Genomic DNA, 15890 nt, shown 5'->3' with positions numbered 1-15890 from the left:
TTGTTGAGAAAAATGGTAGCCATGGTCAACATTTTCATTATGACGAAAATGGTAATATAAATTTATATTTATGCCTCCTAAAAATAATAGGCCGGTTGGGCCTCTTTGTGGCACCCATTTGACCCCCTATGATGACTATATATATGTGAGGAATTGCTCCTCATTTGAATTTTGGAAATTTGTTTTTGGAGGATAATCTTATGTGTTTCTACGAGCTATTGAAGGAAAAAGGAGGACAAAATTAAAGGAAAGAGTGGAGACTTGTTTCTTAATATTGTTCTGGTTAGTTGTCATGATTATCATGTTGTTTTTGGATATTTTGATGGACTTTGAATTTTCTCTATCATATAAGGAGAGAATTTTATGGGTTTTCCGCTTGTGGGTTTTGCCTTGGCCTCATGCCTAATTCTTTGTGTCTTGTCTCTTTGTTGCTCTGTTATTAATTTTACTGCTCATGTCATGGTTATAATGCTGAATTTTCTTCTCTGTAACTGCATGATGATATCATGGATAATAATGCTATGGATAAATACCATTAAATAATCATTTGATGTAGTTAACTATTGAAGATTTTTTTTTTCTAGCTCTGCCATAGAAATCTAAACATCTAATAAGAGCGAGGAAGATCAAAGAGTAGTTTGGAAAAAGGATGTCTACCTCAAAAGAGTCAAGTTGGAGGAGGAAAAGTAAAAAACGAGGCCAAATTACTCTTCTAGAGGAGCAATAATTTTTCTCTGCAAAGAATGCCAATTCTCCTTGCATGGTTCTGGGCTAAGTAGGTCTTCATTTCCCTCTGTGATTTAGGCCAAAGATTATTGCCTTCCTTTCCTCTATAAATTGATAAGGAGATTGTATATTCCTGCCCATATTCATGGATCCTCTCTAGCTCCCTTTACAATCATAGTCTGAATTATTAAGGTTAATTCTAAAGCATAGATTAGGACTTGTTTTATAAATCCGAATTTCCGAGAGAGAACGACGTTCTATGAATCCAAGTCTATAGTATTCGTAGTGCAAGCTAGGAAGATTCTCTGTGGAAGATTGTGATCCAGTGGCACTCCTTTTTGTGCGTAGCTTTGTGAAGGCATCCGAGCTCTTTCTTCGTGTTTCTTCTCTGGAACCTAAGCTTTGTGACGCTTAGTTATTATCTCTATTGTACTATCATTCTGAGGCATCTAAGTTTGTCATTTTATGCGAAATTTATGAGGTATATTTCATTGAGGTCCGAACTATAAACTATGAAACTATACAGTATCCAAGCTTCCTCTGTGGCATCCCAAATCAAAAGTGTGAGTTATGAGATTTGACCTAAGTTGTTTTGTCCAAGATTGCACAAGAAAATCAAGTTCAAGTTTAAAGCATATGACTATTGTAATTATTTGAGCAAAAATCCGTGTCTGGAGTATGAATGAACCTAGAATAATGACTAGTTTAGAGCTCGTGGAATGAAAGGGGTCCGAAGCATGTCCAAGCTAAGGTTAGGACTTTATTTCCTATCCGAAGTTCTTAGATTGTAAAGCACCTCGATGATAGCCCGCTCAAAAAACATATTACTAATCTTGATCAATGTCAAGATTCTTGTTCAATTAATATTATCAAGGAATGTTTAGTGAAATTTTGAAAGGTAGAATCAAAGGACGATTTCCAATCCCCATGAGAAAACTTGAATTCTGAGCTACTTTTGATAAACCTTGCTCGATACATAGAAGAAAGTTGACATTCCTTGTAAAAGGGCCGACATCAATATTGCACGACTGCAATCTTGGCATTCATACACGTTGGCTCTGACATCGTTGCATTGGTTATGAAAATTCGGTAACCCCAAATCCTACTACAACAACTGATAATGTTTCTTCTATTTGTTAAATTTATCAACCAAATTGCTTGCATTTTCCTACGACAAATATCGACACATATACAATGCAACCTTCACAAATACAATACTACGGAATAAATAAATCACTGCTTCGAAACTACTGAATCACTTCCGGCAACACACAACTGCTACTCTAGTGTTCGATTTCCCAGCAATCTCGAATTCCTTACTACTCAAGTGTGTTCTCCAACCCCCATCGAATTTGTTCTTATAATCTCTTGTTGAGGCTTCAACGACCAAGATTAAACCATAATCGATGGCTACAATTAACTAGAAATCGATCCATGTCTTCTTCTAGAATATTCTCACCACGACTTAATTAATACCCTTTAATTAACCGGAATTCCGAAGTTTAGACTTAGGAACCATTAAAAAAGAGTTAATTATTTTAATTAAGTCATCTCTAGGTGGAATTTCCAGAAACAATTTCTGGGTTTTGGAGAATACATGTATTCTAGCCTCTCCACCAAATTGTGTGGCTAGAACACAATTGATGCTACAACAATCAACACTGGTGGTAAAATGGTGGTAAAATAGAATGGTTTCACGTCTGTCATGTGTTTTTGAGTTTGTTGAATAGTTGACCAAGTTATATAGGACATGGAATAACCACATTTCCCCACCTATGACATCGGATTGGTAACATTCGTGTCTGTCATGTGTTTTTGAGTTTGTTGAGTAGTTGACTCAGTTATGTAGGACGTGGAATAACCACATTTCCCCAACTATGACATTAGATTGACAACATTGGTGTATGGGTTGAAGGTGGCAAGTTGAAGTTTTTTTTTAATGTCATTTTGTTGCATATTTTGCAGAATCTAGTGGTTACTTTATAAATGCCATTTTGTCGCACATTAGTAGAATTCAGTGGTCGGTATTTGAATAGCGCCTGAAATGAGAAAGATGTAGAATACTTAATTTTGCACATGGTCTAGTATGGTTACTTTTGATTTTTAAGAGCATTGGTTATTCAAATTGAGATCCAAAAATAGCTAGGTAATCAAGGATCAAAGACGGATCCATCCAAAAAGGTTTGACTCATATTTGATGATTTGAAGGTGTTGTGTGGGGTACAAGTCGGTTACTGCTGAAATGATTGCAGGTTGATGACAGTGATAGAGAAGTTATATTTACTTAATTGTATTGTTGATCTAGAGTGCGTTGAAAATGATGAAGTTCAAAAGAATGCAAGACACTGATTTTGAAGAGTTATTAGGGTTTGGAGTCGAAACCCCCCTACCCAAACAAATGAGATTGAACTTAAGAATTGATTGCTTCTGCTAACTTCTAAAGGTTTTGACATCTTGATGATGAGGTTGAGTTGCAGATTGGATTCAAAAATATTGAAGATCAAGAGGGAGTTGTCATGAGCTCAAAATATAAGTATCTTTTATTTCTTTTCTTACTTTAATCATCATTGCCATTGGATTGTTTATAAACCCTAGGTAGGGCTTGGGGATGAAAATGCACCAAATCCTAGAACCAATTTCATTGGAAAGAAGAAACCCTAAATTCTTGATGATGTGAATCTCTTAATTCTAGTATGGATGTAGATCTCTTAATGCTGATATAGATTTCTCAATGACGTGGATCTCTTAATGCTGATATGGACTCCTTGATAATGTGAACTCTTTGATGATGACATAGACGAAGATTAAACTACTTGATAATATGGTTGAACTCCTTGATGACATAATGATGATCATGATGTTGGAAGATGAGGTTTCTTTGATAATGATATGATGATGATGTAGGACTAAGATTAAGAGGTAGCTGAAAAGGATGTAGGCTTTTTGGTAATGTGAACTCATTGATGATGATAAAAATGATGAGTACTCATTGATGATGTGGATTCATGATGATGTTAATGATGATAACATGGACTCATTGATGATGTTAAAAATGATAATGATATAGACTCGTTGATGATGTAAATGTGGATTCCTTGGTGACATGAACTCCTTAATGATGAGAACTCTTTGATGATGGTATGGAATCCTTGATGATGTAATGAAATTAACTTGATTTGAGAAGGCTAAGATCAAGAGGGAGTTGACACACTCAAAAGATAAGTATTATCTTGATTGTTTCTATTGATTATTTCGTTATGAATCTCTTGACTTGCTTGGTTGTTCTTGTTCTTCCATAACCTACTAGCGAGGATTGCAGGTTTATATTGAAGACTGCAAAGGTGTGGCAATTGTTGGAAATGACAAAAGAACAATGTGACAAAAGGACTCGTGATATGCTCTATACTCAGTAGGAGCAGACAAGATTAAGCACATTTTTATAAAGATGTCTGGAAGTTTCGAAGACCGATGTTGATCTAGATAAACTAAAGATGAGCTTGTGAATTTTCTGCTATGTAGAAGACTTCTGTGTAAGAGGGAGTTGCTTTTAAGGCATAAACATGAAGATATCGTTGGCACAATGGACTGCACGTCCATCGACAACTTCCTGATGAATGATTTGAAGAAACTGCAAGACTTTGATATTGAATGGTTCCTTGATCTATTTGATGATGTTTGTTTTCACTGAAGCCACTTATCATTTCATGTATTTGATTATGATCTCTTGAATTCTACTATGATTGTTGATACCTGCTTCTGTGAGAAGCCATTTATTGTCTGTTGGATTCGATTATGGACATTGATATTTGCTTCTATGGTTGTCGATAATTGCTTCTGTGAGAAGCCACTGCTGAAGTCTATTATTGTCTGCTGATATTTTCTTTTGAGAGAAGCCCTGGCTGAAGCTGGATTAACAACTGAATGCTTAGATCCACCATGGCTACATTTCTGATTTTGAACTGGTTGCTAATGTGAAGAAATTGGAATGACTGGGAATCCCCTTGAAGAAGGAGCACTAACTACATAACATCATATTATGGACCATATCCTGTAGGTTTTGTGCTGTGAAACTGTGCGATCCGACAGATGTATTGTTGATTCCTCCTCTAGGCTATGTGCCGTGAGACCGTGTGGTCTGGGAGATGTATTGTTGATTCCTTTTGTAGGCTGTGTGCCTTGAGACCGTGTGGTTCATGAGATGTATTGTTGATTCCTCCCGTAGGCTGTGTGCTGTGAGACCGTGTGGTTTAGGAGATGTATTGCTGATTCATCCTGTAGGCTGTGTGCCGTGAGACTGTGTGGTTTGGGAGATGTATTGTTGATTCCTCCTGTAGGAAGTGTGCCGTGAGACCGTGTGGTCCGGGAGTGTTGAGAAATTGATAGGGCTATATTTGAAGTGATTTCTCTTAGACTTGATAACTTCTTGTGATATTCTTTTACTTTTCTTGATTATTAGCTTTTTCTTCTCTTATTATTATGTTGTTCTTATCATCAAACAACTACCAAAACATGAAGATTAATAGTAGGCAAAGACACAAGATGTAGGTTGCTAGCCAGGGCCAAAACCTCTCCTAGAGAGGAAAACCCACAAAAATCTCTTCTTTGCTTATAGATTCTTCAAATGACGAATTCCAAGACCTCTAGACCAAGACTAAGACCCTTCCAAGACCAAGTCAAACCTTCTGGAGGATTTGCTTCTTCTTATCAAGTCAAATCTCTTTCAATTGCAGAACTGTGACCCCCAACTTTAGATTTCGCCCCACTACAGGTCTGAAATTTTCGGGCCCCTGCAACAACTACAATTTTCGCACATGTGGGAGAATTAGGGCTTCTAAGGCTTCCTCCTTCGCTTGGGCTTCTTCCTCTTCTATTGCTTGTAGGTGACGAAATTGACTTCTCTTCTACCAATTTCGACCCTTCTCTTGCAACTTGAAAACTTCGGCCTTGATGCTGTAAAAACCCTAGCCTTACTTCGCACATGAGAGAGATAGAGTGTGTAAAATTAAAAATTTCGACTTTCTTTTTCCTTGTAACCTTCACTAGGCTTCTTTCTTCTTGTGCTTTGCTTCCTTGATGAGTGAGTGATGAATGCTCCAAATGAGGTCGAATGGTATGAATTGCCCTAATTAAGTTGATTTCTTCACTAGCAGGCCGACTTGGTCTTGGAGGGGTAATTTGACACTTTAGACTCAAAAATAATTTTTTTGACATGACACAAGATGCTAAATGGGGTCTTTTACATATGACAATGACTCTATGGACTTCTTGACTCTATTACAAACCCTAGAAGCACACAATGGGTGCTTGACCTAAAATAAATTGACCTTGAGCATGAAACCAATGCTGTAAAAATAATAATAATAAATTTTCTCTTCTTTTACAATATACAATAATCTAGAGTACATTACATATCATGAAGACCGAACCTAGTTACATATTTCAACAGGGAGATGTATTCCTTATTCCTCTTGTAGGTTGTGTGCCATGAGACCATGTGGTCCGGGAATGTATTGTTGATTCCTCCTGTAGGCTGTGTGCTGTGAGACCATGTGGTTCAGGAGATGTATTGTTGTTTCCTCCTGTAGGCTGTGTGTTGTGAGACTATGTGGTCCCGGAGATGTATTACTCATTCCTCCTGTAGGTTGTATGCTATGAGATTGTGTGGTCCAAGAGATGTATTGTTGATTCCTCTTGTACATTGTGTGCTGTGAGATAGTGTGGTCAGGGAGATGTATTGTTGTTTCCTCTTGTATGCTGTGTGCCATGCGACAGTGAGGCTCGAGAGATGTATTGCTGATTGTCCGGGAGATGTATTGCTGATTCCTCTTGTAGGCTGTGTGCCGTGAGACCTTGTGGTCCGAGAGATGTATTGTTGGTTCCTCCCTTATGTTGTGCGTTGTGAGACCACTTGGTCAAGGAGATGATTTGAGGTGGATGCTATGTGTGTTTCCTTATGTTGAGACTGATGATCTCTTCCTTAGGTTGTGGGCCATGAGACTTACAAATTAGTCGGGGAGATTGATCTGGGGAGAGAGAAAATGAAAAGTACTTTCTTGGCTAAGAGGGAGTGTTGAGAAACATGATAGCCATGGTCGACATTTTCATTATGACGAAATTGGTAATATAAAATTATATTTATGCCTCCTAAAAATAACAAGTTGGCTCCTCTAAAGGACAGGTCAGCTAGGCCTCTTTGTGGCACCCATTCCACTGCCTATGATGACTATATATATGTGAGGAATTTCTCCTCATTTGGCAATTCGTTTTTGGAGGATCATCTCTGTGTTTCTGCGAGCTATTGAAGGAAAAGGGAGGACAAAATTAAAGGAAAGAGTGGAGTTTTGTTTCTTAATATTGTTTTGGTCAATTGTCATTATTATCATGTTGTTTCTAGATATTTTGATTGACATGGAATTCTCTCTCATATAAGGAAAGCATTTTTTTGGTCCCTTGTGGGTTATGCCCTGGCCTCAACCCTAATTCTTTATGTCTCTTGTCACTTTGTTCCTCTATTATTTTTTTACTGCTTATGTCATGATTAAAATGTTGAATTTTCTTCTATGTAACTGCATGATGATATAATGGATAATAGTGTTATGGATAAATACTATTAAATAATCATTTGATGTAGTTACTTGTTGAAGATTTTTTTTTTTTTTTTCTAGCTCTGCCCTAGAATTATTAACTGAATTTTCAAGGCCTTTGGTTAGTTGGAGACACATTTTCTAGGCTTGGATCAACAAGGAATATGGTTTCCTTTTCCTTCTTGAAGCAATGTTTTCTAGAGTCACTTCCAAGATATCATGTCCAAGACGCACCACCTGGGCACAATCTTTAGGGCTACTGTCTTCTATGGTTTTGATGTTTGGGAACCTAGCTTGCCTCATGTTGGATAGGCTCAAAGAGAGAGAGTGTACACCCTTATGTTGCATTTCATCATTCTTTCCAAGTGGCTCGTCTCTAAGTTCTTCATCTAGGTAGGGTTTGGTGTGTATTCTTCGCAATGTGAAGGCATCATCAAACTTGTCCCTTTCCTTTTCATTCAAAAATCATGGTGACTTTTGTTCGGTAGACATTGAGCTCACTTCTCCTTTGAGATCCCCGCTTTTATATGTTCCTTGGGTGGGTCATTCATGGTCTTTAGAGGCCTCCACATTACTCCAGTCTATGGATTTCTCTTTTGATTGTTTATCCCCCATCTCTCTAGATCATAGTTCTAAAACTCAGACTCAGATTCAGAACATGCCGAGGGTCGACTCCGACTCGGTATCGACTCGGCCTAGCTGATTTCAATGACTCGTTTTTTGTAAAAAATACATTAAATACTTTTATTTATTTATGAAAAAACATATTTTTAAAGATTTTCATTCATGTTTCCAAACTCAGAGCATTAGAATATAGAGAGAAGACAACATATGATCAAAGTATGCTCATGAATATATCTATTATATCAAAATGGCACCCAGTGCATTGTCCAATACATGTAATATATAGAGATCAGAACAAAAACACATAACCAAGGAGGCTCTAAATGGCCTCTACAACAAAACATCACTACTCACTACTGCTAGAAAAACCAACATCATCTACCTTAGACTTTGAATTGGAGTTAGATGAGGAAACCCATGGCTCCTCCTCTTCATCAAGATCTCCAACTGCAACTGTAGAAGTAGTAGCACTAACAACCACTACACATTGAGATAGACGAGCTATGCACTTTCGTCATAGCTGAGTAGAGGAAGTGCCTGTAGTTGGAGGACTTGGGGTTGGTACTATTGAATCTGCATTTAACTAACCAATCTGTAATGCATCCATCTCTAAATCAATATCAACACCAATATCCTCATCAGGGTCAAACTCTGCTGGTTGACTCTCCACTACCCAATGTGAGGATGGATTAATATCTTCCGACACAATGGGATTTGTATCAAGTCTTTTGTTCAGCAATTGGTTGTGTCTTAGCCGAAAGTTGTATTGGACATAGACTAGATCATTTAACCGGTTTTGTTCTAAATGGTTTCTCTTCTTCGTGTGAATGCTCTCAAAGACAAACCAATTGCGCTCACACCTAGAAGCACTGCAAGTTTGACACAAAATATGGATTGCAAACTTTCACAATTGAGGACAATGCCTACCGAATGCCTCCCACCATTGTGCTGCAAAAAACATTGTTGTGTAATTAGTTAGCTCAACAAATTATATCCAACTTTCAAATTATAAACAATTTAACAAAATAAGAATTTGAAAATTGAAATTGTTTACCTGGCTCATCTGCTTCCTTTGCAATCCTTGCTAGGTTCTTGCCAAAGGTACTTGTGGCTCTACTGAAAGAAGTGATCCGTCGGTGTATCTCCAACTGCTCACTCTCATTAGGGACCATGCGCTCAAGGCACTTAATCAATCCATCTCTAACCTCCCCAGTCAAAGCTTCTCCCTGCAGAGCTTTATAATGATACCTCGGGTTCAGAAAAAACCCAGCTTCATGTATAGAGTGATGGAGTTGATTGTTCCATCTTTGATCAATGATTTCCCAAATGGGCCCATATTTAGCCACTCTATCCTTGTATGTTGGCTTTATTTGTTCCTTTGCTTGATTCATAGCCTCATCAATGAAACCCATGCCAATCTTTCCCCATCCACCAACCGCAACACCTTAACTTGTGGCTCAATGACCTTTACAATCTCTATTGCCTTTTTGCAAAATATGTCTTCATTAACTTTATTTCTTACATCTTTGCCATCTTATTTGCGAGCCCATTAACATCCATTCCATTCATCACTAGAAAACATCCTCTGCAAGTTTCTATGTTGGGAAAGCATAGATTGTAATGTCAAAAAATGAGTTGCAAATCTAGTGATGGCAGGCCTAACAAGTTGCTTGCCCCATATGTTTTTCATCATCAGATTCAAAGTCCATGAGTGATTGTAGATATACTTTGTTATGCTTTTGACATGCTTTATAGTGTTCTTGATCCAATCTATTTTACCAATATCCTCAAGCATGAGGTCTATGCAATGTGCATCACACGGGGTTGAAAAGATGGTTTTGTGTTTTTCCTAACATTTTACCAGCAAGAACATAGGTAGAGGCATTATCTGTGATGATTTGAACAACATTAGCCACCCCCACTTGTTCAACAACCTCATCCAAAAGTTGAAACAACAAGTGTGCATCTTTCACCTTATCAGATGCATCAACTGATTTTAGAAACATGGTTCCCTATGGGCAAAAAAGATAAGAAAATTTATGATGGTACAGTTCCTTTGATCAGTCCATCCATCTAACATGATGGTACATCCTGTTTTCACCCATGAGTTTTTGAAATCTTTCAAATATTCCTCAATGGACATAACCTCTTTTTGCAAAAGAGATCGCCTTAATTCATGCATAATAGGGCCTTTGAAGCTTTTTCCAACAACATATGGCATCAAACATAGGTTCATAATATGGTGAACAGGAAGCATTGAAGGGGACATCAACATCATACCACCACTTAGCTATGTAATCACAGGCAATTTTTCTCCATTCTTTCTTCCATTGGTCATCTAAAGTAGGCGACATTTGACCTCTATTAGCTTGAGGACCATGTGCACTATTAGAGGGAGAGGAGGGCGTGATTGTGAAATAACTTTTGATATCATCCTTCTTTTTAATTTTACCCTTACCCTTTTCTTGAATAGACTCCACAGAGGAGGAACATAGCCAAAAGTGTTGGATGCATCAGTGCAAGGGACAAATGAAGAGCCCTCATAATCAAAATTGGGGTTAGCAACCATCATGTGTTTTATACTCCTCCTCCTCCCTATTTCAGCTTCTATTTGTTTTTGCCTAGCTTTTTCTTCCTCAAACTTCTCAATTTTTTCTAGCAACTCCGTGCTGATTTCCCCAATCTGTTCTATTGGTGTTGCACATGCAACAATTTGGCCTCTAATAGTAGCCAAGTGTTGTTTCAGCATGTGAATGCCCCCTCCACCTCCCGTAATTCTTTTATGACAAAATTTGCCATACATTTCATTATCAATCATCTCAACATATGCCCAAGCAACATCTTCATTCTAGGAGCCATTTTTTGATATTTGGAATTGGAAATGAAAGGACAAAAGTCTGAAAATGAAAAGAAAAAAGGACAATTCTTCAATGTTCATTTCTTTTAGAAAAATTACTCTTATCAATTTCTAGATTTGCAAAAAAAAAAAGCAAGGGTAGATTTGAGAAGTGAAAAAAAAACCTCAAGCCTCCTCAATGCTACTCCAAAAACCATCTCCTCAATGTTGCTCCAATGATTGCCCAAGAACCTCCTCACTGTTGCTCGAAAAACCAATTCCAACTTTTCACAAACTCCTCACAAATGCTCACACAAATGCAATGAGATAGCTGTGAGGAAATGTGAGAGGGTTGGGTCAATTTTATAGGAGGCTTGGGAGAGGGATAGATGCATTGAGAAAAAAAAAACAAAAAAAATTGAGTTTTTAAGTCTGATTTGCTGCCTTTTTCCTCCGCGGACTAGCTTGGACTATTTAATACAGGCTCGGCCGAGCCGGCTGGTCTGTTATTGAATCGACCCAGTTGGTGTCTAGCTCGGCCGGTTCGGTAATGAACCAACCGTTGAACCGGCTTTTCTACCGAGCTGGCTCGAGCAGGGGTCTAGCTCGGTGGACTAGGCCGAATCTTATTCGGACCGGCTTGTGTTAAAACCATTGTGCAAACTACCAAGTAGATAGAGGGCTCCACAAGAAAAGATGTGGTTAACTCCCCAGAATAACAAGTGGGAAATCTCCAACAAAACAAATCCAAGGAGATTAGGGTTTCAATCATGCTAAAACTCTGTGAAATAAATAAATATACAATTCCAAGAATAGCAAGAAGTGTCTCTAAAAGTATGTCCTCAAAGGATTTTTTCTAAAAGTATGCCCTCAAAGGATATGTCAAAATATAGTAAGATGATGAAATAAATGCATGCAATGTGCCACATGTGCCATCCAATTATGCCACATGCCCCCCAATAAAAATCCTCCATAACCAACCCCCAATTAACCTCTTGAACTGTGAAAAGGAAGCTAGTGAAGTAGGGTGCCCAAGCTATTAGCCTTAATATGGATAAATTAGATTAGTTTAACCATTGAACAAGTAAATCAACCTCAACATGTGTGCACAAAGGTTAATTCTCAAGTATTACCACACCATCTCCGATTAGTCATGAACATAATGTGTCTGACCATGATTATCCTTTAGTTGTTTGGAGTAGTCTTGGATCTTGATTGTGTATAATGTGAATGTTGTGGTGGGATTAGGCCTATGGAAATAGCAAATAACATGGTTAAACAAATCAACAATGCAACCTATAAGATGGTGTTTTCCATGTCTGAAGAATTCCGGTTAGAACCCATCCTTTATAGCCTCTCGAGTATTGTTTAGCTTCTACTATGGTTGTCAAATATGTGACTTGATGAACAAGTGGCACAAGGGCGGGGGGAGGTGGTCATAATTTGAGGTTGTCATTGTACATTGTACAATGCAAAGATGAGTGAAAATGGTTTGTGGGTCAATTTTTGTAAGGGTGCGTGAATGTAAGGGGAAGAGAGTACATTAGAAGGTGAAGAAGTTCTACACCAAGGTCACCTCTTGTCTAGAAATCAAAGCTATGTTTCTTATGACATTGGAGGGGAGGGTGATTTCTTCATAGTTGGGGGTAAGAGGTGGGATCATGCTCGAGGATATAATAAAGCTACATGTGGTGGGTTTGAACTTCTCATTATACTAGCAGTTCATAGGGCATTATTTAGAATTGGGAGACGAGGGAAATTAGGTGACATGTTGATATGATTTGAGGGCCACATCCCAAATATTTGAGGAAGGCATATTATATTTGGAAGAGGTTGACATAGGAGATGGAAATTGGGAAAGGGAAGGGAGGAGTTGGCAGAGGTGGGAAAGGTAGCCATTTGGGTCCCTATCATCAAACAAGAAAGTGGATTGGGGATGTTTTGGGGGGAGGGGTGCTTCTCCCTAAATTGTCATTTATGTAAATCATTATTATTATCTTGGTCATTTTATTGAAAGTTGCAAAACAATGAATCTATTTTTTCAAATATTTAAATATTTTGTATTTTTTAAATTACAATGCTTCCAAAATTTGATTGTGTAATTTATCCATTTTAAGATTTCATGCGACCTAAGGGAAAACAAATGTTGAGCAGGTCCTTGGGTGTTTTCAAATTAGAAACATATCCTCAGCAGATCAAAATGCCGGATCTGTGGAAATGCGGGTGTTGGATCCAGTGGTCTTTTTATTTGATAGCTTTGATCCCAACCACTACTTCTGATGTTTATAGGCTTGGTGCAATCTTGAGAGTATAATTTTGTTTTGAATTCACTTTTAGTTTCCCTGTTTTATCTATTGCATGCGCTAGGCTTAGGTGACAGAGACCTTGTGCACTATGCTGGAATTTAATAAAAATCAATATTTCTGCTTGGTACTATTGGTTGCTTGTTGTCATCTTGAACATTGGTTTATTTTTAAAATGCTTCTGTTTGTTTCTTGTCATTGAAACATTTTACAATTTCCTTGGTGCAATTTGGCAGCAATTGTATTGATTAATTTGCGTCTGCATGGGTTATTGCTTATCCATATGATTGGTGCATATTGAAAAAGACCCAAGTTTAAAGATTATGCACTATATGTATTGATTTACTGCTTGCTGTTAGACTGACAAAATTTATCAATGGGAACCACGAGTAGTTGTTTGATACTTGTATTTATTTTCCCCATTCACCTTTTGCACATGTGAAAGTGCAAAATAATAAGCACCTCTTTAGTTTATGTTGTTCTTGATCATAAGTTCTGGGAATAAAAGTTAACTGTTAAATTTTGCTTGTGTGCTTCAAACTGCATATTGTTGACATGTAGTAGATGTGAAATGGGAATTGAACCGTCTCGTGTTGTTATGCTTGTGTAGATTTTTGTGGTAGCATAATTCTTAGCACAACAAATTGTGTATTGCATGATTAGGACCAGATGTGGAATGTATTGGATTTGATATAGTTTGTTGGTATTTTTCTCCTGTAGATAAACCTGTGATGAAAGTTGGAAATGGTTTCTTTTAGTATGAATATGCCCAAACTTAAATTACTAGAGTGACTGTTGTATAGAATTATCTATATGCATAAACAATTGAGCATGGAGGTTGTCCTACTTACTTCAATTCTTATTGTGCATGCATATGCTTTATGATGATGCACCAACTGTTGCCTTTTTCTTGCAATGCTCATTCTCATTTCCGATTGATGGTTGTTTATGGATCTAACTTCAGAAATAGACTTGCTATTAATGGGTGTCTATCAATCAAGCTTGAAAGGTTATGTATGAGGGAAATGGTATATCATTCGAGTAAAGTGCCTTGTAGTGCAGTGTTATTTTGTTTGTAAATTGTATGCTATGTGACTTAGAACTCTTGGAGATTTTGTTGGACAGTATTAGATAACAGATTGCTATGTCACTAAACGGCCTTCATAGTTGTTAAACTGCCATTTAAATGATCTGTTTGATTGATTTGCATAAGTATGGCTGACTAAGTACTATAAATAAACAACATATGTTACACCTATAATTGAGGGTTACATGTTGATTGCTTATGTTTTACTGTGCAGATCAAAGATGAGGTTGGAGGTGTGCTGGATTTCTTACAATATGCATATGAGATATTCGGCTTTACATTTGAACTAGAGTTGTCAACTGTAAGTTCATTTTTGGCATGAATAACCTTTAAAAATAATGAATAAAATGGGAGAGTATTCTTTTCCACTGCATCTCTCATCTCTGTGCATTTATTTATGTCGCAAGTGCATAAAGTGACTATGACACAGGTAAGGGTCTAGTTACTAAAAAAGTCTAATAAATCAGCTTGTGCTGTTTACTATTTATACAATGAGGTTCAATGTTAATCAATTAAAACATATGTCAGCTATAGATTGAGCTGATGATCATCGTTGTCATAATGTTGAAATTTTCCTATTAAAGACTGTCGAGTGAGACAACTTGTGGAATCAATTCTGTGTTGAACTGGTGTGTGACACTGTATCACCAAGTCGTGTTGAAGTTGGCTTTGGCATCAAGTTTATTTGTAGATCTTGATGTGCACCAGAGGACAGATTATTTAATGTGGTTCTGGGGGATGCCACAAGTAGTAAAGCATTTTGAGTTACATTCCTAAACATAGATTGTGATTGGTCTCTATAGTTAAGGATCTTGCATAGTTCTCTTCATGTACTTTTTTGTGGTTTCTATTTGTTCTTTTTCAAGTTTTATTTCACATCTTTTAATAAATTACTTAAAACTTGATACACGTTTGCCAAACAGAGGATTACATAGATTGGGGACATAGATTCATCAAGGTGCTGGTTTGATTCCTTGTCTTTTAAATAATGCAGAGCATCTAAAGTTTTGGTATTCATTCCTTATTGCTTTTTGCTAACTTTATTGAAATTTACTGGCCGCTCAGACTATTGGAATCACTATTTGTTTGTTTGGAGAATCTGTATATATGTGTTTGACTGAATATTTTATTGATTAATATATGTAAAATAGGGTCTCCACACAATGGACACATGAACAATCTAGAACACAACAGTATGGCAGGTATCCTTGATACCTGGTTGAATCAATGGATGTCATAAATAGTAGGTGATACATGTGTCACAAATGAGACAATGACTCAAATATACAGGCGTAGGTTTTAGATTGGCTATCCACATCCCATAAAATGTGGGGCCACACATTAACCACTACACATGAAAGGTGAATTATATGGCCACTAGGAATACGAGCAAATGCTCAGGGTGGTGCATTATGTACACTAACGTGAGATTATTTACACCAACATCCCTCATTAATATTTACGTGGTAGACAAGAATTGATGAAAACTTCATGCCAAGTAGAGTGTTCAACTTCAAAAATTTGGCCTTTGACATAGGTTTTGTAAAAGGGTCAGTAATCTAGTCCATGATTGTAGGTAGGGCAGGTACTTCTGCATAGGCCCAAGTGTCCAGGTGTCTAGAAGCTGCCCAATGTCTCTTTAGGATACTTGCTCAAGTATTAAGCAAGTTGCTTTTGTAATTTAGCCTAAGTCTAACTTAGGAAAAGCACATAATTAATTATGTTGGCTA

At 37.3% G+C, this 15890-nt stretch overlaps 1 protein-coding gene across 1 annotated transcript in view; it reads left to right on the top strand.

The window, feature by feature from the left end:
- The window catches only part of LOC149138146 (threonine--tRNA ligase, mitochondrial 1-like), a 238096-nt gene that overhangs the window by 137977 nt on the left and 84229 nt on the right, over positions 1 to 15890 (top strand). The window contains 1 exon segment of the mRNA XM_089446457.1: positions 14375 to 14461. Within this exon segment, the coding sequence (XP_089302583.1) occupies positions 14375 to 14461 (87 nt within the window).

The sequence above is a fragment of the Pinus tabuliformis genome, chromosome X (assembly GCF_031772625.1).
Source record: "Pinus tabuliformis cultivar Carrire ecotype Pingquan chromosome X, CPIR1, whole genome shotgun sequence".
In the NCBI taxonomy this organism is placed as follows: domain Eukaryota; kingdom Viridiplantae; phylum Streptophyta; class Pinopsida; order Pinales; family Pinaceae; genus Pinus; species Pinus tabuliformis.
The sequence above is the reverse complement of the archived record's forward strand: the minus strand, read 5'-3'. Positions and strand labels throughout refer to the sequence as shown.